The sequence below is a fragment of the Ornithorhynchus anatinus genome, chromosome 19 (genome assembly GCF_004115215.2).
Source record: "Ornithorhynchus anatinus isolate Pmale09 chromosome 19, mOrnAna1.pri.v4, whole genome shotgun sequence".
Lineage (NCBI taxonomy): Eukaryota > Metazoa > Chordata > Mammalia > Monotremata > Ornithorhynchidae > Ornithorhynchus > Ornithorhynchus anatinus.
The window spans coordinates 32,259,957-32,284,538 of record NC_041746.1 but is presented as its reverse complement, the minus strand read 5'-3'; the positions used below and the strand labels follow the sequence as shown (position 1 = coordinate 32,284,538).

Sequence of the window (24,582 nt, the reverse complement as noted above, 5' to 3'; positions counted from 1 at the left end):
ATTTATTAAGTGCTTACTTTGTGACAATAATTTTGTTAAATGCTGGAGTAGATAATAGTCACATTAGATATAGTTCCTATCCCACAATCTAAAGAGTTTGGGAGAACAGATAGTTTAACCCAATTTTATGTGATAGGTTGCTTTGCTGTAAATAGGTGCTCAGTCCATGCCACTGATGATGAAGCACATTAACTGCACCTAATAGGACAGAGAAAACTTGGATAAAATGGAAAATACCTTTATCAATCAGTGGTATTTATTTAGTGGTTACTGTGTGCACAGCAGTGTACTAAGTGCTTGGGAAAATTCAATACAGAGTAGTAGGTATAGAAAATCCCTGCCCATAAAGAGTTTACAGATTGGAATCTTCTGAGTCAAAGTTCTTATCATTACAGAAGCCATAGTTAGTAGATGTTAAGAACCTATCCTTAAGTTTGAAATTTGTTTGGTCCTTTTTTCTTCTCTAACAAACTTTAGAGTTTGGCACTTTTCCCCGTTAACTGTTACCTGCTCTTCTATTACATAAACCTATAAATTATTAAACCAGTTTCTCTCAATACTTGACCAATTAACTGAATGGGTTACTTGATTTTTAAAAACATTTCCATTTTAATTATCTTTGCAATATAGCAAAACATACTTAAAATCCAAATAGTCTATTCGATAAACTTTTTTGTAGCTTATAATAATTTCCAATCTTATTATCTGGTATCTACCCTACTGCTTAGCACAGTGCTTGGCAAATAATCAGTACTTAAAATACCATTGTTATTATTTATCACTATTAATTATTATTATTATTATAGCAAGCCAGGCACTCAACGATTGTTCTAGTAATTCAAGCCTGTCTTCTGTAGAAACTATGTAATTAAATGGTCTATTTCCTGTTTATTCAGTGTTTTAATTTCAGTGTCATGGAGTTTCATAATTCAGTGACTCTGGGATTGTTACTTTGAGAATATGATCAAAATAGACATTACACATGTTTGTTCTGGGTATGATTTAAAAATTGACTCATCTACTTACACGACAAGTAGGGATTATTTGGCACTCCAGAATCTTTATTTCAGTTAAGAACAGTAAACTTGAGTGTTGCAGTCTAAATGTTTCATTTGGCCAGAAGTTTTTTTATTTCTTTGATATTGATTCAATAAGTTCAAGTTACTACTAGGATTGCTGTGCATATTCATAAATAACTTTTATCCTGAAATATAGAAGATTAATTGGCAATTAAATATTTTGATTGAAATATTTCATTACACTAGCAAAAATAATTCCTTTTCAGTGAGAAAAATCCAGTGCCGTCCTTTCAGACTGCTCCCAGCTATTTTTGCAATGTTCTTTAAAAAAACTGCATTTACACACAACAAATGTTTTTGCTCACACAATAGTGATCTGCATATCTTAAATCTATAAATATGTGACTGTAAGCTTCCTGTGGTCAGGGAATGTGTCTACTGTGTTACACTGGACTCTCCCAAGCACTTAGAACAGTGTTCTGCACTCAGTAAGTGCCCAATAAATATGATTGATTGATTAAAATAACCTCAAGTCTCATGCTATTTATCAAATTTTAACACATTCAATTTCAAGTCAATTATCTACTCCTGACCAAGAACATTGTTTTTAGCTACCTTTAAGTCACGATTTCATATCAACTACAAATTTAGAGGACTCCCATAGTTAAATGAGGACAGAGAATCGAAAAATGTAACATGAATCTCAAGGCTGGAAATACAGGCAGAAAATGACTGGAAATAAATGAAACGCTTGGAAAATAATATTGCTAAAATTAAAAGGTTATATATGAACTTAGAATTTAATATGAGAAAATATTAATAGCAGAAACAATTGAGACTAAATTAATCTAGCCAGGATAAATGCATGGGGAGGAAAGGTATGAATCTGAAGCAAGTGAACAGAATTACATCCCAGTGGTCTGAAAAATTGCTAGAAGCCCCTATTTATGGCAAATAATATATTATCAATTATCAGAAATTTATTGGTATAAAATGTATCTGCTACAATTATTTTCTGCTTTAGGTAGTTTTAAAAGTATTTCCAATTTCTTGTTGATCTTTAAAGTTTATTCGATAAAATTTTTGGTTATTGGTTATTATTGGTACTACGAAGGGTTTTTCAGGTAGCAATCGTTTTACTAGAAAAATAGGCTTTATGGGTGGCTTTCTATTTCTCCAGGATTAAAAATGTATTCTGCTTTCAGTATAATCAATCAGTGGCATTTATTGAAAACTTATAGTGTTCAGAACACTTTAGAGTATAAAATAACAGAGTTGGTGGCACATTCCCTGTCCACAAGGAACTTATGCTGAGAAGCCAGGATACCATGCATTCAAGCCCTCTTGAAATACTTTCTTTTTTTCCCCTACCAAGCATTCAAGAGCTCTTTCATCCTGAGCTATTTAAAGGAGTCTTGGATGAAGGTGGACTGAATTAAGTTTAATAGAAATATAGTCATAGGTTTACATTCATCTTCTTTGCCCTTCCCTTCATCTTTTTATTGCATATTTTACGGGAACTAATAGACTGTGTTTCTGGTTCTAGGATGCTCTTTGGACCAAATGTGGATACCTCTAGGATGCCGCTCGGGGCAAAGCTAGCTGTATTACAATGCTGTTGCTCTCTCTCACTGCATTAGGTAATCACTGAAACATTTAGGACACCACTTGCCTCAAGAAAAAAAGCATCAAGATGTTTCTTAGCTTCTTATAGAAACCAGAAGTTATTACACAATGTCTCTCTTGTAACAATAAAAAATGGACACAGACTTATGATAGCAGAACACACCAAAAATCTGGTAATCAATTAATCTGACACTGGGTACTCTATTTACATAGATCAAGAGAAGCACTGCCATGCTTGGATGAAAGAATTTGAGGCAAAAGAAATCAATATATATACGGAAAATATACTTCTGTTTTGCCTATGCAGAAAGATCTGTATCCCTTAAGCACTTAGATATTCACCCCAACCCCTTAATACATATATATATATATATATATATATATATATACACACACATATCATCCTGTCATTTATTTTAATGTCTGGCTCCCTGTCCAGACTGTAAGTCCCTTATAAGCAAGGCCATTCTGTTGTACTTTCCCCTCCCAAGCACTCAATATAGCGCTCTGCACACAGTAAATGCTCAGTAAATATCATACATTGATTTATCAAGGAGATCCAGGATGCTTGTATCCTCCCAAAAGTGTTTATCCAATTACAGTCCTCGACAATCACAATCATATCTAATAGTTAATCGCAATTACATGTGAAGAATAGTCGAGACACTCATTACCGTGATGGTTTATAATATATTCAATTATAATCAAATAGCAAATGTTTCATTTTAAACATTTTGATAATCAAATATCAAATGTTGTATCTTAAATGTTCTGATTATATTAGTTTGAGAATGAAAGTCACCATATGGAAAGAGTTTTATTGGTTCTTCAATGATGCAGTGTTAATGCCATTATCATCATTAAGAATGAATTTACAGGAGGCAGTATCAGCTTTTATGGATTCTGCCACTCCATGGTGGGAACACCTGTGGCAGGACATTTGACAGCCCCTGGAGATCAGGGCACTGTAGGATCAAGGAGTGTGGGTGACATGTTTCCATAGCAACGGAGCACCTCCCCTCCATCCTGCGTGATACAGCTGCAAGAGGCCAATTTCTCTATTAAAATTAGGGACAATTCTATAAAATCTTGTCTTGGTGAATTCCATTATTTTTTAAAAAGTCAAAGCTTTTCAGTCATCTAATGTTAGAACTAAATCCTAACACCAGCCAGGTTTTGCCTGCTATTTACGTTCCAATTAAACTTCTGCTCTATTTGCTTAAAATCCATAATTCTCTACCTGGACACTATTTAACAACAGTGAAAACATGTAGTTTGTAGCTCACTTATGGCCAACACAATTTAAATAGCATTAGGTTAGCATGGATTTTGCATCTGCTTAAACAGGTTTTTTGCCTCAAACTTTAAACTACTTATTTAAAGCTTTTACTTTGACCATACACTTCTCAAAACTGGATTAATAACCATTTTTCAGAAATTAATTTAGTCTTGCATGCGTGCAAACAGTAAGAGTTTCTCAGGAATTTTTCATTTGCAGAGCTGCCAACAGTGATTTGGAAAGAGTTATAGAGGGTGCCTGGGTCTTCTTTGATGGTCACATAAAAAGGCAGTAGGAACAGACAAAGGGGTCAGGTGAACAGGGCCCGGGGGAGGTAATGCTCTCACTACCAATATGAACCGACACGCTGTGTTTGAATGGGTAATGACCAGTGTAATAAATTGGGAAGAAATTCTCATCTATTATAAGACTATACTGTATTATATTCTTTGATTGTATAACCCAAAGTGATTTTTTGTACCTCATAGGCTTGGACTCAAATGCAGAAGACAAATTTAGATTCTTTGATCTATGTACATGACCTCTCACCTGACTTCCAGACAGGGCAGCAGGGAAATGAAGAGGAGAGAGAGGGAACCCATCCTTCCTGTGATTTCACAAGCTCTTCCAACCCACCATTTAGGTGAGCTCCTCCCTGGCTTTTATTTGTTAGACTCACATACTAAAGGAGTTTGTGGCCTTGGAGTCTCCAAAAGGGAGAGGATCACTAGAATAGATACGTAGCCCAAACCATATCTGGCATTTAGGCCATGGAGACTGAGTAATGTCCCATTTTGCATGATCTCAATTACACTGAAAATCTCTCTTTGTTATGGACTTTTCCATGTGGTTGCATCCAGGGAGTAGCTTAAACTAAGAATGTGCTCTGTCTTGAAGAAGTAACGGATTTTTTTCCCACGGTACTTCTTGATTTGCCCACTAAAAAATGGCACCTCGTATCTACAGATTTCAGTCAAGAAACACACTAGGCCAAATATATGACAATATGCTAAGAGGAAGTGTAGTTTTCAGATATGTGGAACTTCAGTATTATTCTTATTTTATCCATATATCTCTACTCATCACATGCCAGCAAAGGAAAAAAAAATGTGATAAAGGCTGCCAAAAAGCCCATCTGTTCCTGTTCATTACTTTGAATTAGCAGTTCTCTAATTTCTCAAAATATTTTTTTCTTCTTAAACTAACTACTTCACTAAACAAATAGATTTTTCCCATTTCTGTCGGGTAGTTTTTTTATAGTTTTTTTTATATAGTTTGAATCGTCTTTCTTAAAAATAAATTAGATCAACACCCAGAACTCAACTCAAATCCTAGCCAGTTAAGCATGTTTAAGATGGAGTTAATTCTTCTCTTTTATAAAAACCCTGTAGAATTTAAGAGAAAACTTTCTCTCCAATAAGAATACAGCAAGTGCACCAGTTTTGAGTCTTCAATGGAACAATTAAGTCCCAATATGATTCCTCCTTGGACTCAGCTCTACTAGTTTTAATTCCCTCCAGATATGCCATTCTAGATTGAAGCCAACAAAGAGGGCCACTCTTGAATCTCCTTCCCCTAATCTTCAGTCCCTCGGTCAGTTCTTGGACCAGAGGTGATGCAAAAGAGGAGGAACACAGAGCAAGCTCACAACTTGTCCAGCAGCTAAAAGCTGGCCATAATGCTCTGGAAAGTTCTAGAGCAGAACTCCCTAGTGTGAAAGAAGATTTGTTCAGATTTTTCCTAAATATTCTTCATGGATTCTTGTGATTGCAAAGAAAAAACATTTATTAGTTGTGACTTGCAAACACAAAAAAGGGCTGGTACAATTTATGAAATAGCTTACTGGCACAACTTTTACCCAACAGAATATTTTATTTTGAGTAGGCTAAGACTGAAGCTATAATGCCGTCCATTAGCAATAAATGAGAATGGATGAGAAGAGCTAGGAGGCTGTAAACAAGAGATTTAAATGCAAGTATGGCATTCTGGTAGACTATATAATCTTGAAATAATTGCATCCATTTAAAGTTGAAGCATTCAAAATTGCCACCCATCCACCCACTTAAGAGGAGCATACCAGAACCACAGTAGATAGAAATTGCTGCTTGTCCTCCAGATGGACATTTTAATATGCACCAGAGTTCACCTCTGGACTTGAAGGCCAACATGTTAAGTTTACTTATCTTTTCCATAGCCTGTTTCACTTACCAGACATGCACTTTGTATAGACATGTAATATTAGCAATCATTTAATGAGATGGCAAATTTGTAAATAAGAATTAAGATACCTTAACTCTAAGACCCTAAATCAAGAATGGTCAAATGAAAGGAAAGTTTGAAATATTGAAAATCTATTTTGTTCAGAAAAGTGGTTGAAATATGAGACACCAGCAACATAACACTGCTCTGTTATGAAAGCATTTAAATTAGCTCATGACCTAAGTCTTTGAAGAATGCAAACTTAGCCAAGCCAATAGTATTTCACCTTAGTACTCACTACTATGAGGAAATGCAAATATTAAAATAAAAAAGAAAAATTATTTGTTTCAGAAAAAATCATTACTGACAAGCTATCTAAAGAAAGAGAACAAAGATTAATTTATCAGCTCAAATCACATTATTATTAATAAAAATGTTGGCTAGAAAGGATTACTGTTTGGCATATGTATATACATTTCTAGATCCACATACTAGACATACTATTAAAAATCGACTCACTAGCAAATGCCAAAAGACCCATCACCATGTCTTCTAGTCTTTGAGAGGAATCCATTATATAGATATAATTACAGCCAAGAATAGATAATATTCATTTAGTTTGAATGCTCCTAGAGCAAAAAATTGATTTGGATATGAGATCCAAAAGCATCTTCTACTTACCAATTCCTGTTACTACTCAAACTTAAGCAGTCCATGACCTTAGGAAAGGTATTTACATACTTTAGCCAATTGAATTTTTATAGAAGAAAATCCACTTACCACCTTGCTTCACAGACCTAGAGAGAAGGAATGGGTTAGCATTCCTATACTATTTCGTGCTCATTTGGAAAATGTGCTACATGTTCTATTCACCCCAATCCTGTTTAAATGAGAAGCAGTAAGAGAATTTCTGAAAATACTTGAAATAATTATTCAAGTTTCACCCGGTACTCTTTAAGAATCCATGAACACAGATCAGTTCATTTGATAGTTATTACTTTTCTTCAATGGGTCCTTAGACAGGTGACAGAGTGGCTTTAAAGTTAAGAATAAAAAGAGAAAAAGTGTTGGTTTAACAATACTGTCTGGTTACTCAGCAACTTTTTATCTAAGCTACCCAGCTGTATACAACACTTAGCAATAGAGTACATAAAAAGCACCAGATGTCTTAAAACTAACCGCTACATTTTTTTTTTACTTCAAATTGTATTCTTCTGGTTTCTTACAACTCTGAAAAAGACGCTTGGCTTTCCACATACCCTGGGATATTTAAAGTAATACATCCATAATTCAACACTCCACTAACATTTCCCCAGATCGCTCTGATGGTAATGTAAATGCACTCAGTAGAACACTAAGCTGACAGTGTAGTGAAGATGGCTCAATTGTAAATCTTGTCACTAACATGAGCATTTTTAGCCAACAGTTTTTCTGACATCACTGAACGATTGAGTGGACAGAACCCAGGCACCATCAAGGTACCTCTTACTCCAAATCATCTGGATCATTAAAATAAAAGATAACTGAAGAGCTGATTCCAGCTAATTGCATTAGAAACCTCAGAGGAAGAGATTGATGGTATTTTAAATCTTCCATTGAATTCTAATTTGCCTTTTTTTTTTGCTGTCAGGATTCATTTTTATGACCCCCAAGATGACCTGCTTATTCTTCTGATGAAGCATTTCCTTTTTAAAATATGCAAATTTTAGTGTCATGCAAACACATAAAAATATGAGTAAAATTCAAAATGGCTATAGCAATTGCAAACAGATATGGTGATTATATGTACAGTTTTTTTTAACAGAACAGAATAAGATTTCATATTATAAACAATTTTTTTTTTAGTAGACTGTGAGCTCCCTGTGGGCCAAGATTATGTCTACCAAATCTATTGTACTGTCCCCAAGCACTTGGTACAGTGCTCTGCACATAGTAAATGCTCATTAAATACCATTGATTGATTGATTGCTGGAGGTGATTAAAATTGCTGGTTTGATTAAGTTGTTTCAGCCCTTAAGCATTTTGTTTTCCATGACAAAATAATTTCTTAAATATTCTTGAGAATTTTAGTTCTTCTAATTTGTAACTTCTGAAACCAATTGACTACAGGTCAATTCTTCAATGGTCAATCAATGACTCTTGATTTTGAAAAAGCCATCCCTGTTTGCCATTCAGTACCAAGCAGTAGCAATTTCCAAACAAAAGGTCAGTCTATATGATCTGCATGATTGAGATTTACACACAAAGGTTTTGATTTCAAAAAGGGAAGGAGGGAGAAACTTACCTAATTTTATTACACTAAAATTAATATTCAGGTGCATATTCTGAACCAACTTAGATGACAGTTGCAGCCCTTCTCAATTGCATTGTTCATCATGCCAGTAACATTAAGACCCTACAGGACCATTTTTTTCACCGTTGCTTCAAGTACTAACTCAGTAAATGCAATAAGCCATCTCCTAGCCCATCTGTCCACCCCCATTTTACTATGCGTGTGCAGGAGATGGGGGCTTCAACCTCATTAGCTGCAGTTCAGTATCTGAGTCTGTGCATCCCAGGAAATCTGCGCTATTAGTAGAAAGGCAGAAAGGGAATCCTGGATGTGGGTGTGAGAAAATGTTCTTGTAATATCTTCAAGGTAAAATGCAAGAAGGAAAACACTCTGAGAGTGTGGGAAATGATTTTAATTTCTTTTAAGTTTTGGAAAATCAGTATTAAAATTTTAATTTCTTTTAAGTTTTGGAAAATCAGTATTAAAATGTGTGTTTTCATCTTCTCTCCTAGTTGCTGAATATTTTTCTGTGGTTTGTTTCAAGAGATGTGCATATGGGCCCTATGTGTTTTTCATAAACTCAGGGGATCAGAAATACAAATAGTTGAACTGAAATGTCAATACTAATAACTGTTTAGAGAAAAACAGAATGTAGAGGCTTCAGTTCAAAGATACTCTCAGGGGCTATGACTGAAACTATACAACCCAGCAGCGTCCTTTGCCCAAATCTACTGAAATTCGCAGGAAGAGAATGGGAGAGTCAGAAGTCACTTCTCCCTGATTCTGGCAAAAACAACAAAGAATAAATTTTGTCCTATTCCTTTTGCTCTCCTTGGCTTTGGGACAAGGCATATAATAAGCTGTGGGCACTTGCATGTCACCAAAGTACCTAAACAGTTAAAACCCGCCAAGGATATTAGGTACATATCCATGTTCTAGATTATTTCTTCCTATCTGTAATGCAATTTTAGTGTCTATCCCCACTGGTAGAATGTAAGACCACTGAGGGCAGGGATGTCTGAAGCATCTACTGAATTCTCCTAAGTGCTCTGCAATCAATCATATTTATTGAGTGCTTACTGTACACACAAGTCACTCAAAAAGTAGCTTGATTAATTGATTTCCCACAAGGAACCAGTGCTATTGTCTCAGATACCTTCACCCCAATGTCATGACAACCTTTCTTCCCCCATAATTGTCTACCAATTCTACTATATTGTATTGAGAAGCAGCGAGGCTCAGTGGAAAGAGCCCGGGCTTGGGAGTCAGAGGTCATGGGTTCTAATCTTGACTCCGCCACCTGTCAGCTGTGTGACTTTGGGCAAGTCGCTTAACTTCTCTGGGCCTCAGTTACCTCATTTTAAAATGGGGATTCACACTGAGCCCCACGTGGGACAACCTGATTACCCTGTATCTACCCAGGCGCTTAGATCAGTGCTGTGCACATAGTAAGTGCTTAACAAATACCAACATTATTATATATTCCCTGAAATGCTGCAGTATACCAGACCAAGAGGTGCAGTAAGGCTCATTGTTCTTTGGAGAGCAGCAGAACTAGGTTCTAATTCACGCCACTGACCAACTATGTGATCTTGGGCAAGTCACTTTATCTTGCTGGGCCTCAAGTCTCTCCCTTTTAGATTGTGAGCCCATGTGGGAGGGAAATGAACTGTCTGATCATGCTATATCTACCACGGCACTAACAAAATACCATAATTATCATTATATGCATGGACTCAAAAGGATGTATTAATCCTGGATGTTGATATAACTCATTTCTAGCATATCTGATACTTTTCAAGATACAATTTCCAGAAGTCACATTCTCTAATTATATATCTGCAGCACCATGGACTAAGACAATGAGTGTCCATGATTTACTTACTCAGGAATGGAATCACACCCCAACAGAAACAATCCCAAGGGTTGGCTGCCAAGCCCAGAAGCTAGTCTCTCAAGATATTTATTGAGCTGACATGTGCAGAAGCTCACACCAGGTGTTCTTCTGGCCAAGCAGAGTCTCAACATCTAGTTTTGAAAGACAGGAGCTGGCTCAGCAATGGAGACTGAGTGCTGCTAGACTGTAAACTCCCCCATCTGTATCCTGTAAGTTCCTTGTGGGTACTCAATAAATATGATTGACTGCAGCTGTGTGAGTTTTTTTAGCCCTGGAGGGTGAGCGCAAGGAATCCCTCATAGCAGCCATATTGAAGCCCAGGTTAATTCTTTGGCTGTGCAATCAGGCCACAGATTCTATTAGAGTCTCAGAATACTAAAATGGTGGAAAACCCAGGAATACTGGGGTCTCTCTAAGTTACCTAAAGGCCACCATTTTTCTTCTTTCCTCATCCCTGATCCGTGCATAATAGAAAATTACAGCACTTGTGTCTGTACCCTCTGAGCACTTAGGTTACTCTCACCACTGAACACTACAGTATCTAGGTACTTTATACTACCTGTAATCCATTTTAACGCTTGTCTCTTCCATTAGATTATATCTTGTTTACTTCACCACTTAGTGCTTGACACATAGTAAGTATGTAACAAATACCATAATGTTAATTATACTCTCTTTGTACTCACCCAAGTGCATACTACAGTGCTGTGCTTACAGTAAGGACACAATAAATACCATTGTTTAATAGCATTTATTGAACTCTCACTGGGTACAGTGTATTGTACCAAGCACTTGATTAGGGAAGAAATATACCTTTCCCCTGATAAGCTGTTCTAAACAATCCTAGTAGTATATTATTTTTCTTTCAAATTCCAGAAAAATCATGCTCCTGGGCATATCTTGGGAGGAACGCTCATTGCTGCTTGGCTACAAAGAAGCATCAACAAAGAGGAGTTGTGCAGAATGGGGGCAATCAACCAGTTAGCCTGGCACTGGCTACCCTTCTGTTCATGTTGGGCTTTTGGGTTCTTGTGTTAGGACACCACCCACATATGTCCCTTCTTTCATGGTATCTGTTAAGCATTTACTATGTGCACTGTACTAAGCACTGGGGTAGATACATCTTCCACATGGGGCTCATAGCCTTAATCCTCATTTTACAGATGAGGTAACTGAGGCACAGAGAAGTTAAGTAACTTGCCCAAAGTCACAGAGCAGACAACTGGAAAAGCAGGTCCTTCTGACTCCCAGACCTGTGCTCTAACCACTAGGCCATGCTGCTTCACAATGATTTCCTAGACCCACTTGTTTCTTTGTAGTAATTATCAACTTCAATAATTTGCCAATATTTCTGAAGTAAGGAGGTTAATATTCAGGCTTTGTTCCATGTTGTAGAAAACAAGACATGAGAAAGAGAATTTTCCACCATTTTAGTATTCTCTTTCTCCTCACACTTAGGAATGGCATGGAAAATAGACTCAATTCCTTAATGCATTCCAGAAAATGTGTCAGGTTTAGAGAAAAGCAAAGACTTCCTATGATTTACTCGAGAAACCAATAACAAAATTCAAGCAACACCTGCCCATTAAAGGAAAAAATTGAAATTGTTTTCTAGGAATTTAGTGGGACAGGTTTGTTCTGAAGGCTTACAATGAAATTGACTTTTCATTTCAACATGACAACAGCCTTCTTGACAGAAGACTGCTCTAACATTGAATATCCCAGCAAAACAGTTATCCATTTTTGAGTGCATAATAATCCCTCATTGCCCTTCACTGTACATTTAATGTCGCCCATCAGAGTGACAGGAATATGAAAGCTATTGCACTCTAGTCAGAAGCCAGAATGAGAGCTGTTAACACAGGCACTTTGGGCATCATCTTTGTAACCTAGTTAAACTATCAAGATAGTGAGTTTAAAACAGCATCTCTTATCCAGGGCCAAATAGAATTTACCTACAACTACTATTACTACTGAATGCTTACAGTCTGAAGTAAATATTTCAATCAATACTATTGATTGATTGATGCACCTACTCTGTGCATAACACTGAACTAAGTGCCCGGGAGAGTGCAGTGGAATTAGTAGAAATGTTTGCTACCTTCAAGGAGCTTACAATTTAGCAGGATTGTCTACTATGCCAAGTACTGCCCTGAGAATTTGGGAGAATATAATTGAGTTTACAGGACAAAATTAGAAATTTGAGTTCCATGACCCTAGATAACATACCCATCTTTTGATGGACTTTTCTTAATCTCGTAATTCAACCTAAAGAGTGTGAGTAAAGTAAACCAGATGAGTTATGATAACACCCTCAAGTCACATTGATACCAAAACTACAACCTAACTTTTGCCATCACACTTGATTTCATACAATCCTTAAATATCTTGGAGGCTTCCGGCAGATGAGGCTAATTCTAAACAAAGGAGATTTGCCCTCTGCCAGCCAATCAACAGAGTTTATTGACCTCTCTTTCTGGACTAGCAGTCTCAGCTTCCTTGACTGTCTCTTCCATAAAACATCATGAACTTTTAAAATCAGGATATTTCTTAGGAGACTCCATCGTGCACCTGTCTGAAACTTCACAGACTACTCTTCCTCCCAGCTGGGCATTCTTTTAGGCAGATGCTTGGCTAACAACCAAGACTGTGTTAATTGACAATAAAAGTCTCTCTGTTTAAAATGATTCAGAATTAAAAGGAAGCAATGTGGTCTAGTAGAGCATAGACTTTAGAGTCAGAGGATCTGGGTTCTAATCCCAATCCTGCCATTTGCCTGCTGTGTAACCTTGGGCAAGACACTTAAATTCTCTGTGCATCCATTCCTTCATCTTGAGTTTCAATACCTCTTCTCCCTCCTAGTTGTGAGCACACAGGACCTGTGTCTGTCCTGATTATGTTTTATCTAACCCTGTGCTTAGTACGTGCAGTGCTTGGCACTTAAGTGCTTAACAAAAATGACAATAATTATTAAAAGCCTTTTAAATATCCCTCGGTATAGAAACAACTCTTTTTGGTATTCCTCTGCACGGAAACCTATTGTGGTTTAGAATATTCAATTTTCTGAACTAATTGAGGGAAAGGTCCATGGGGAAGCAGTATGGGCCATGGTACCAGGTTTATTCCATAGAAAACCTTTGTTATCTCTATCGATTCCTTTTTTCTAGCAAAAGTTGTATTTGAAGCAAGGTGAAAACCGCTTTTATTAATAGCATAAAGGAAGGGCACCCCAACCAGAATCCTTGAGAAGATTACTGCTGACTGCCCAGGCACTACTAATATGAAGAAGAGAAAAGGGAAGAAAGTGAAAGAGAGGAGAAAATACTAGGTGACCAAAATAACTAAGGTGAACTCCTTTGCTTTTCTGACTCTGATGTTGTCTTTACCAAACTCTAAATACTTAGTGAAATGATGCAGACTATAAAATTCTGCTGTTCTCCTTTTTTTTATGGCCTACCTCATCATTTCTTACAGGCACCATTCTAAGTGCTGGGGTAGATACGAGGACTAAGGTAGGAAGGGGCAAGGTGATGGAGAGCCTTGAAGCCTAGAGTGAGGAGTTTTTGTTTGGAGCGGAGGTCGATAGGCAACCACTGGAGTTGTTTAAGAAGGGGAGTGACATGCCCAGATCGTTTCTGCAGGAAGATGAGCCGGGCAGCGGAGTGAAGAATAGACCGGAGCGGGGCGAGAGAGGAGGAAGGGAGGTCAGAGAGAAGGCTGACACAGTAGTCTAGCCGGGATATGTGGATTAAGACTGTGAACCTCATGTGGGACATGGACTCTGTCCAACCTTACTACCTCGTATCTACCCCAGCACTTAGAATGGTGCCTGGCACATAATAAGTGCTTAGCAAATACCATAAAAAAAAGTGTAATGTCTGCCTCTACCTCTAGACTGTAAAGTCTTTGTGGGCATGGAATGTGTCTACTGATTTTGTTGAACTGTACTTTCCCAAGTGATGAGTATAGAGCTCTGCACACATTCAGTGTTCGAGGACCTGTGACCTGAATTGATATTGCCTTCAATGGCAGCTCTTTCTGACCTAATATGCTCTCTCAAATAAAGATTTTTACCCCAACTATCATATTTATTTTGGATTGATAATATGCCCTAATTAGGGTCATTCAGTGCCTTATGATTCTAATAGCTTAGTGACATAAGCAGCTTGCTGCCTGCCTTCAGAGTCAGAATGCTATAGTGTAAATGACAGAGAGGCCCCTGAGAATGTGTTCCTCGAACCATCACAAAGTGCAAAATAAAAATAAGGAAAAATAAAATCCATTGTGACTTTTGACAATCATTAGTGAGAAAAAGAAGGTAACAATTGCCAAAACAATCACAAAAGTGAGCATGTTACCTGGCTATGACAAAGAGCACACAACTGACACCCAAGTAAGCCAGCAGAATATACATCCAGATATCAGGGGAGAGAGGATTCAGGAAGGAGAAGACGCCTGGGTTTGTACCATTGGGCTTGCGGTACAAAATACTTATTCCAAGAGTCATAAAGGGCTTGGAAAAGTCGATGACCTTCTCTCGGACATAGGTAATGGCCAGTGGTGCAACTGCCAGGTCAGCTTTCTGTGGATGGGAAGAGAGAGGGAGAAAGAGAGAGAGCAAGAGAGAGAGAGAGAGATTGGTTTTAAATCAGCAGCATCAGAATCAGGCAAAGTAAAAAAAAAAGCCGATGTATATTTCAGAGATCTTTCTTTCCACAGGTCATAGCACATTTCAGCGTGCTGCCTGCCTGCTAATTCGTTGCACTCTGCATCCCCCAGTGGGAACACGATGGGCAGGGATGAGAGAGTCTGAGTGATGCTGTGCCAGTCACTGTCACTAGAGTAAACTCCTCTGCGCAGGTTCTTGGTCCCAAAGTCCTAGGGCTGAGGTTCTTCTGTCATTTGCAGTGGGAGATGCTTTTTAATGGTGTTAAGCACTTACTATGTGCCAGGCATTTTACTAAGCACTGGGGTAAATTCAAGCTAACCAGGTTGGACACAGTCATTGTCCCACCTAGGGCTCATAGCCTTTATCCCCATTTTACAGATGATATAACTGAGGCCCAGAGAAGTGAAGTGACTTACCCAAAGTCACACAGCAGTCAAGTAGCAGAGCCAGCACTAGAACCCAGGTCCTTTTTACTCCCAAGCCCTTGCTCTACCCACTAGGGCACAGTGTTGTTCTTCATCTGTACTAGGAAAGAGAAGAGCTTAACTGCTAAAGTGATTGATTTTTGCTACTACTACTTGTTAATTATAGGTCTGTGACTGAATAAATCAGTAAATATAGTTGAAAATGGAAAGAACTACACTTTTATGAAGGCCTAACCCACCTTTTTAAAAAACTGCTATACTGAATGTCAACATCATTTTACTTTTCAAATTATCTAGAATTCCACACCTTTTGCCATGGAAAATAGTGATCATAAGAGAAGCCAGGAATTTTTCAGGATTTCAAAGCCTTAGGGGTGCAGAAATAAATCTAAATTTGAACTTGTAAATATTAGAATCCTAAAGAGAATTTTGGCTTTACTTTCCACTTATCCATTGCATTTTTGTTAAAATGAAAATTCCTCATTTTTCCTGGATGGATGCTAGTTATTGTAGAAATCCTTGCAAAAATAAGATATGCTCTTACAAAGTTGCTGTTCCTTAAGACATCTTGAAACAATTGACTTTTCTTCCTTCCTATTCAGCAAATAATCCTACTTTGAGCTACCAAACTCCTTCTACCTCAGTTTAGACTCACAGAGATGTTGGACTGTTTAAAACACGCTGAATGTTTTTCTGGGAAATTTTCCATGTGTTTTCTCTTCTCTGAAGAAGTGAGGGAGTGGAGAAACACTCCTCAGTTACGACCATCAAGCCTGAGACCACAGGACAGAGGAGGAAGTAAATTATAGGGTCTGATGATTGAGTCTCCCTTCAGGAACAAAGGACCAGTCTCTGCTCTTAAACTTTAGGATTCAGAACCTGAGCAGAGGAATTGATTCTAGTGCTACTGGGTTGCATAATACCACTCACATTCCTTCATTATTGGCCGTTGTGTTGCTGTACCAATATTGTGAGATGAGCTTTTTCTTAATCGTATTTAATGTATTTTTTTAATTGTCTTTAATTTGATGAGGATTTTTTCATGGTATTTGTTAAGTGCTTAAGTTGCCAGAAACAGTACTAAGCTCGGGGGTAGAAACCAGATAATCAGACTGAACACAGTCCTTGCACCATATTCATGCTTGCAGTCTTAATCACTAATTTACAGATCAGATAAATGAGGTACAGAGAAGTGAAGTGACTTGTCCAAGGTCACACAGCAGACAAGTGATGGAGCCAGGATTTAGAACTCAGATTCTCTGACTCCCTGGTCCATGCTCTTTCCGCTAGGCCATGCTGCTTTCTTTTGTCATCTTTGTCCACATTAGCCAGCTCCAGGAAGAGCCCAGACTTGAATGTAGGCTTCCTGATTTCCAGGGGAGTGGTCTTTCCAAATGTACCCACAGCAGGGCAAATCCTAATTAAATATTTGCAATTGTCCTTACTCAGTGATCATTAGAACACACTCTCCCAGTGGTACAGTTTAAATACGGCTTCATAAGCCTCTCAAGTAATCCAATTCCACAGTCATGACAGCACAATATTCTTCTACTCTCAGACTGGAAAACTTGTCCATCTTCCTATCCACTTGAACCATGGCTCCTACTGATTTGCGAGTGGACTCAGCTTAGAATATTTTGAAAATCAAACATTTAATGGATCAGGCAAGAAGACTAGGTCCATTAAGTGAAAGAAAGTGGTGGGCTAACCAGTTATCCTATGAATCCAGAGAAGCACCTGGGATCTTCAAAACATTCAGAAGGACCTGGTTTCTAAGTGACTCTGTCACTTATGTACTGTATAACTTTGGGAAAGTCACTTCACTTTTCAGTACCTCAGTTACCTCATTTGTAAAATGGGGATTAAGACTGTGAGTCCCATGTGGGACATAGACTGTGTCCAACCTGATTAGCTTGTATCTACCCCAGTGCTTACCCCAGTGCCTGGCACATAGTAAGTGTTTAACAAATACCATTTAAAAAACCTGGAAATATAATAGTAGCCTTATTTGGATTCCCCAAGTGGGTTTTTTTATCTTGATTTTTTCTGGGTTGGCTTTCTATGTGGCCCAAATTCCCTGGACCATTAAACATTAAGCCTTTGAGTATTGTGGCTAGAGATAATAATAAATTGTGGTATTTCTTAGGAGCTTACTATGGTCCAAGCCTTGTACTAAGCTCTGGGTTAGATACAAGATATTCAGATCAGACACAGTACTTGTCCCTCATGGGCCTAGGTAGCAGTGGCACCAAACTTCCCTGAGTGGAGTAAGATTCCAGTCACCAGTAAATTACTAAATCAATATCCAGGGTAAACTCTGACCAGGAATCCAAGATTCAACTCTAAGATCTAAGAGGAAGACAGTTATTCCTAGGGGGGGACTTTTCAATTAACCTATTGATGTGTTTGTACTTAAAGGGAAAACATAGTTCCAATCCTCCCCCTACACTGGGGTTTTAATAAATTGATATTTTCTATTAGAGTCCTGGGGAAAGTCCTCTAAATACCATTCAGCAACTTCAGAGAGGATGTAGTTCAGGGCAAATGTGCCTTGCCTGTACTTTCAATTACAAAGGAATGCAGCCAGCTGAAATTATTAAACATGCATGGAGTTGGCACTTAAGAAGACATTTATGCACTTACTAAACAAACAATTATAACTTCAGGGACAGATAAGCTCAGTTACCTACTGTTTAGCACTTTCTGATTCAGGCAAAACAATAAGAAACTTAGATGCCTTTTTAGCTTACCTGTCCTTCTTAACATCAGTAGCAAAAATACACAGAAATTATTGATCGGCTGCCCAGGTAAGGCACAGGCAGTATCGAAGTGCATAAAAATGTGTGCCCCAATTTAGGCCTGCAGCAGAGATGAAGATTTATTTATTTATTCAAGCAACTATTTCTATAAACACATTTTATTTTATTACAGAGACACATTACAATGAGATAGTTCTGAATGTAATGGAAATTGTACTCTTGGAAAGGTGTTCAGAATCATGACCGCACTAACTTCCCAAATGGCAATTGGTCATTTTGTTATCATGTTATCAAGGGCGGAGAAGCGAGAGAAAAAACAGCCTCCTGGGGCTTTGTGACACAATAGGCTCATTCACGAGTCTTTCCCCTCGGTGGGTTTGGTCTCAATTTTGGCTCTCGGTTATAAGTGAAAATGAGATTAGTGGCTGGCTCCCCGTCCCTAGGCCTTGCACAAAGCCACCACCCCTGTAGTTTGGAGGGAAGCCAGTGAGAAAAAAACCACCAAGGCATGGAGGCTGGCAGTTGAAAATTCACGGGAAAAGGCCAATCCAAGTCATGTGGGAAAGTTTAAAATATCAATTCTTCCTGAAACAAGCACCTCTTCATTACAAATGTGCTATGTTTTAAAGGCAACAACCATAAAAAAAAATTATAGAATGCATTTTCTCTGGAATAGGGTCAATACCAAGGAAACAAAAAACCTCAAAGGAATCCACTGCATGCTCAAAATGTGGGGACAGTATTCACCTCTAGACAATACGAATGTGCTTATTTTAACACTCATTCCCTCTTAGATTGTGAATCCCATGGAGGACAGAGATTACCTGGTCTGATTATCTTGCATCTACCCTAGTGCCTGGCACATAATAAATGCTTAATATGATCATAATTTGATGATGGTAATTATTAACATGCAGTTTTGGGACCCGGGGCTTGTGTCAGCAAAACAGAACAATAATGCCCTAAAGAAACCACTGAAAGGAAACATACACAATTATAGCATAGCATTTGCTACATAGCAAATATAGCATTATAGCATAGCATCCTAAGTCTCTCTTTGCTGTTGCTGACCACATCTTTCTCTATGTGGACTGGTCAAAAAGGGATTTTTTGAGATAATTCACTATGTGTTCATTTATCCATTTCCTCTGCCTTCCCATAGGCAACTTACAAAGATATGATATGATGAAGCTTCCCTTCCCTCTGGCATACTAGCTCGTTAATCCATCAATCAATGGCATTTATTGAGCACTTTCTTTGGGCAAAACATTGTGCTAACAGTTGGGAGAGTATAATTCAGCACAGTTTGTAGACACATTCCCTTCCCATGACAAGTTTAGTCTAGAGAGGACGCTTACACCCACTGACCCAGCAAGGGTGAGATAGTGTGAGTGGCACAGTACTAACAGCTCATACTATAACTGATTCCTGCATACAAGATTTCCCTCCTGAAATCTTAGGACCAAGGCCAAATTGTCTGTCTCAGGGGGCAACAACATCATCATGGAAATGGAATAAACTGGGTGGCAAAGTTTGAAAGAAGGATCTTTGCAGCTGATATAGGTGAAAGTCTCCTCGGTGATGCATGGGATGAAGAATTTGGCAAGAGAGATGAAGGTTCATTAAATTATCTACCGATGCTTCCTAACAGTTATCGGTCAATCAATCATATTTAATGAGTGCTTACAGAGTGCAGAGCACTGTACTGAGCACTTGGGAGAGTATAACATAACAGTCAGTAAATACATTCCCTGTCCACAACGAATTTACAGTCTAGAGGGGTGTAATCTAGAGAAGCAGCATAGCACAGTGGACAGAACACGGGCCTGGGAGTCAGAAGGGCATGGGTTCTAATCCCAGCTCTGCCACTTATCTGCTGTGTGACTTTGAGCAAGTCACTTCACTTCTCTGTGCCTCAGTTACCTCATCTGTAAAATGAGGATCAAGACTGTGAACCCCACATGGGACAACATGATTACCTTATGTCTTCCCCAGTGCTTAGAACAGTGCTTAGCACATTGTAAGCACTTAACAGGTACCATAATTATTATTATTATCTTGAACATTTCCCATCAGACTTTGGTACACAGTAAGTGCTTAATAAATACCATCATAATTATAGCTGTGAGACTTTGGGCAAGTCACTTAACTTCTCTGTGTCCTAGTTACCTCATCTATAAAATGGGGATTAAGACTGTGAGCCCCATGTGGACAACCTTGTACTCGCCCAGCGCTTAGAAAAGTGCTTCGCACATAGTAAGCGCTTAACAAATGCCATCATTATTATTATTATTTAAGAGGCCCTTAGAGACCATTTTGTGCTCTCCCATGGCTGCCATCCTATCCTGCCCTGCACCTTTGGAGCATAAAGGGCAGAAGCAGCAGCAGCATGAGGCCTCTAGAAAGTATGGGAGGCAGCTAAGATAGTGGAGCCTGAGGTTGTGACTGCTGATGGACTCTGAACCACGAAGAGCCTTACCGTCAGCTCCTCCAGCCACTGTTCCCTAATGTTTCTTTTGTTTTCCTTTATATATTTTGACCTGGCATAATATTGTTTTACTGTTCTTTTTGTCTCCCCCTCTAGACTGTGAGCTCCTTGTGGGAAGGAAATGTGTCTGTCAATTTGACTGTACTGTTCACTTCCAAGTGCCTACTACAGTGCCTAACTGTACATTCCAAGTGCTCAGTACAGTGCTGTGCACATAGTAAGCGCTCAATAAATACAACTGAATGAGTGAATGATCAGCCCACAGTCTGAGGGCTGGGGGCTGTGTATAATCCCTACCATTGTACTTTTTTCCAGCTCTTAGTCAAGGAGATGTTTAATAAATAATATTACTGGGACTACTATTGAGCATTTATAATGAACATAATAACTGAATCGACACAATTTGATGCTACTGATGTCTGTTTGTTTTGTTTCGTTGTCTGTCTCCCCCTTCTAGACTGTGTGCCCATTGCTGGGTAGGGATTGTCTCTATCTGTTGCTGAACTGTACTTTCCAAGCGCTTAGTACAGTGCTCTGCACACAGTAAATGCTCAATAAATACAATTGAATGAATGAATGAATCCCTTCTCCACACGGGGTTCAGTGTTTAAAAGGGAAGCAAAACAAGTATTTTCTCCCAATTTTACAGATGAGGGAATTGAGGCCCAGAGGATTAAGGAACTTGTCCTCGTTCACATAGCAAGATAATTGTAGAGCCAGGATTATAACCCATATCTCCTGACTACCAGTTCTGTACCACTAATAAATACTACAGTTAATTAGAGGCCTATAGTCCAGAACACATCAGTGGAGGAAGCTTGCTTGAGATGAATATGAAATTTGGATTTTTATTGGCCAAAAATTGAACTTGGAACATACATTGCTTATTCAGAGAAAATAGCAGAAAGGTAATTTATTCCAACCAACAGTGTTTTTGCCATATTCACAGACAAAGGCAATAATGCTGTTCCTCTGCAGGGACTTGTTGTTTAAATAGACAGGGCGGAGGAGAAGATGTACATAAAAAAATGTAATTAGGAAGAAGGTCAGCTCATACCTCAATTCTGCTGTTTCAAATATTTATCCAAGTTTCACCATAAGAGGAAAGATAAACATCTTCTGAATTGAAATCAAAAAGTGGACCAAAAGTAAATTGTGGATCAAATCTAATCTATAATGATGATCATAAGACAACAACCCCCTTCAGATGTTGGGTTTATGATTCAAGATTCAAGTAAACTTTCCCGAACTCCATATATGGTTATGAATGGCAGGGAAGAGCATCAAATTCCCAATTAGATTCTTATTAAAATATAAGTGCCACATGGGCAGGGAATGTGTCTTTCACTTGTGTCAATCAATCAATTATATTTATTGAACACTTACTGTGTGTAGAGCATTGTACTACACACTTGGGAGAGTAAAGCAGAGTTGGTAGACACATACCTTTCCCACAACGACCTCACAGTTCGATCTTATGTCCTTTCCCAGCAATTAAACAATGTTGTCCATGTGGTGGTGGTTCAATACATGTCACTGACTAAATCAATTTCCCAAGAATTGGAGAATTCATTCACTTGATGCTATTTATTGAGGGCTTACTGTGTCCAAGGCACTTACTAAGTGCCGGCAGACAATACAACCCAGAATAAACAAGACACAGTCTTTAGCATTCAGGTAGCTCACAACATAAAATGGCAGCTGGGAGATTGTTCCACTGGCATATGATTTCTTATAAAGATGGAAAGACATAAGCCTCAGAAAACAAAGAGCCCCAGATTATTGTGGTTTTAAGGAGTTGTGGTCAGACTATAAATTACCTAAACTCAGAGGACTGCAAGAATGCCAATGTATCTAAAACCAGTACACCTAAAGCAAGCTTAGACCATGCAGCCTGGAAAGCAAAGGAAACCACACGAAAGAAATAACAAGGAAAGTGGCGTTGTTGTCCCCTCTGTCTTAAACAAAAACCTTTAAACCACCAAACTCTCCTTTTAAACCAGAACTGAACAAAACACCACTCAGTTGAGAAAAATCTCATGTTGTCAGTGTTGCTTTAATATTAATGAATTAAGCTCATCTGATGAGCTGCACCATACAAATGCCAAGCTTTGTTCATTAGCTCAATCCCTGCTGATCTCAATCTCTAGGGAGAACAATGAGTATGTTTGTCCAATTATAACTTAATAGATACCTATGTGCTGATATGCTCTGGATGGGTGGTCGGGGGAAACTGTCAAATGAATTTGAAATTAACCATTATATATATTAGCTAATAATATGCATTTACATGAACTGGATGAATCAAATCTAACTTTGTTTTTAAACAAGTCATCACCTAGAAAACTCAAGTATCCAAGAGGATGCAGCATGGTCTAGTGAAAAAAGCACAAAACTGGGAGTCAGGAGTCTTGGGATCTAGTCCAAGCTCGGCCGTTTGCCTGCAGTGACACCTTGGAAAAGCTACTCTTATAGAATGCATATTAATTATATATATATATATATCCAAACAATTTATGTTATTTATTTGTATTAATGTCTGTCTCCCGCTCTATCCTGTAAGTTTGTTGTGGGCAGGTAGAGTGTCTACCAACTCTGTTGTACTGGACTCTTCCAAAACCTTAGTACACAAAATAAACACTCAGATACCACTGATGATGACTTATCCCAACTGGGCTACAGTTTTCTTATCTTTAAAATATCTGTTCTCCCCATGGAAGTAGGGCAGAGAATGCATTGGTTCATTATTCTGTACTTCCCAAGCACCTAGTTCAGTCCACCACACCATGTCGACATTCAGTAAGTGCTGCTACTTACTACTACTACTACTACTACTGTCACACCACCACCAGGGTTGGGTAATCTCTTTGGGGTGTACCCTTCAAAGTTTTAGAACATTAGTACACTTAGTGAGACATATGGAATTGATGGACGATTTAAATAGGTGGATAGGAAGACTTTATCCTATAAAATTTGAACTGAACAATCTTGACAGGTTACAGAAATCCAAATACCAACATTTCCCGAGCATCTCGGTCAAACAACTGAGTACCTACTGTGGGCACAGCACACTTCTTAGCTAAGTGCTAAGGCGACTGCAATAGAAACAAAAGATGTCGTACCTACTTTCAATGGGCTTACAATGTAAGGGGTAAGACAAGTAGACTGAAGTTCTTTTCAAATCATGAGAGAGAATATATCTAGCAGTTTGAATGTGCATAACCACAATGAATTGCCTCCTCTAAAATGGAATTCCACTAAACAAAATACCAACATCTCACCTCGGTCAAAACTCATTTTTAATGATTTAAAATAATCCAGAATTTAGTTCAAGAATGCAATTTAGAACAGCACCTCATCTTTCAAGAACCCAGCAGTAAAAAGTTTGGAATTTTAGAGATATCCCTATGGTTTTATTTATTGCTTAAAAAAATAATCCTCATAAAGATTAACTGTAGTCTTTAGCCATAATTAGTTTGTATCATTTCATTTGTGTGAGAGTTACCTTGCATTAAAATTCTACAAGTGATGATGTGGTGCTAGTCCTAAAGGTAAAAAAAGAATGCTGTCAAAACCTAGTTTTATATATCCTACACTTTCAAAGGGTCAATTCAGAAGTGCTAACTCAAGCAAAGTTGGGAGATACAGTGGCATCCTAGAATTATCCACAAGTATGTACATCATTTAAGGTACAGTTTGGTTCTCTTATTCAGCAAGTTATTCCTACAAATTTGAGCTGTTTTACTCTCCAAAAAAATCTGCAGAACACATGCTCAACTGAAAGATTTCCAAACAAACAAAGCAAAACATCATTATTAATAGTGTCATCGTTCAATGCACTTCCTTGGCTCATTAGATGCTAAGATCTGAGACAGGATCAGAGAGGCACCAGGGACACATTGAGAAGATTACTGGAATTAATCTTAGTATAAAAATTTGCATATATAAA

The 24,582-nt window shown here is 38.2% G+C and overlaps 1 protein-coding gene across 3 annotated transcripts in view; it reads right to left on the bottom strand.

Annotated features, from left to right (window-relative positions):
• GRIK2 (glutamate ionotropic receptor kainate type subunit 2) overlaps positions 1-24,582 on the bottom strand; it is a 299,192-nt gene that overhangs the window by 65,407 nt on the left and 209,203 nt on the right. For all 3 annotated transcript variants that reach the window (XR_003753682.2, XM_029047234.2, XM_029047235.2), the window contains one exon: positions 14,651-14,874. Coding sequence is in view for 2 of the 3 variants with exons in the window: in XM_029047234.2 (XP_028903067.1) it covers positions 14,651-14,874 (224 nt within the window). In the remaining variant the exon portion in view is untranslated. The remainder of the gene's footprint in view (positions 1-14,650; positions 14,875-24,582) is intronic.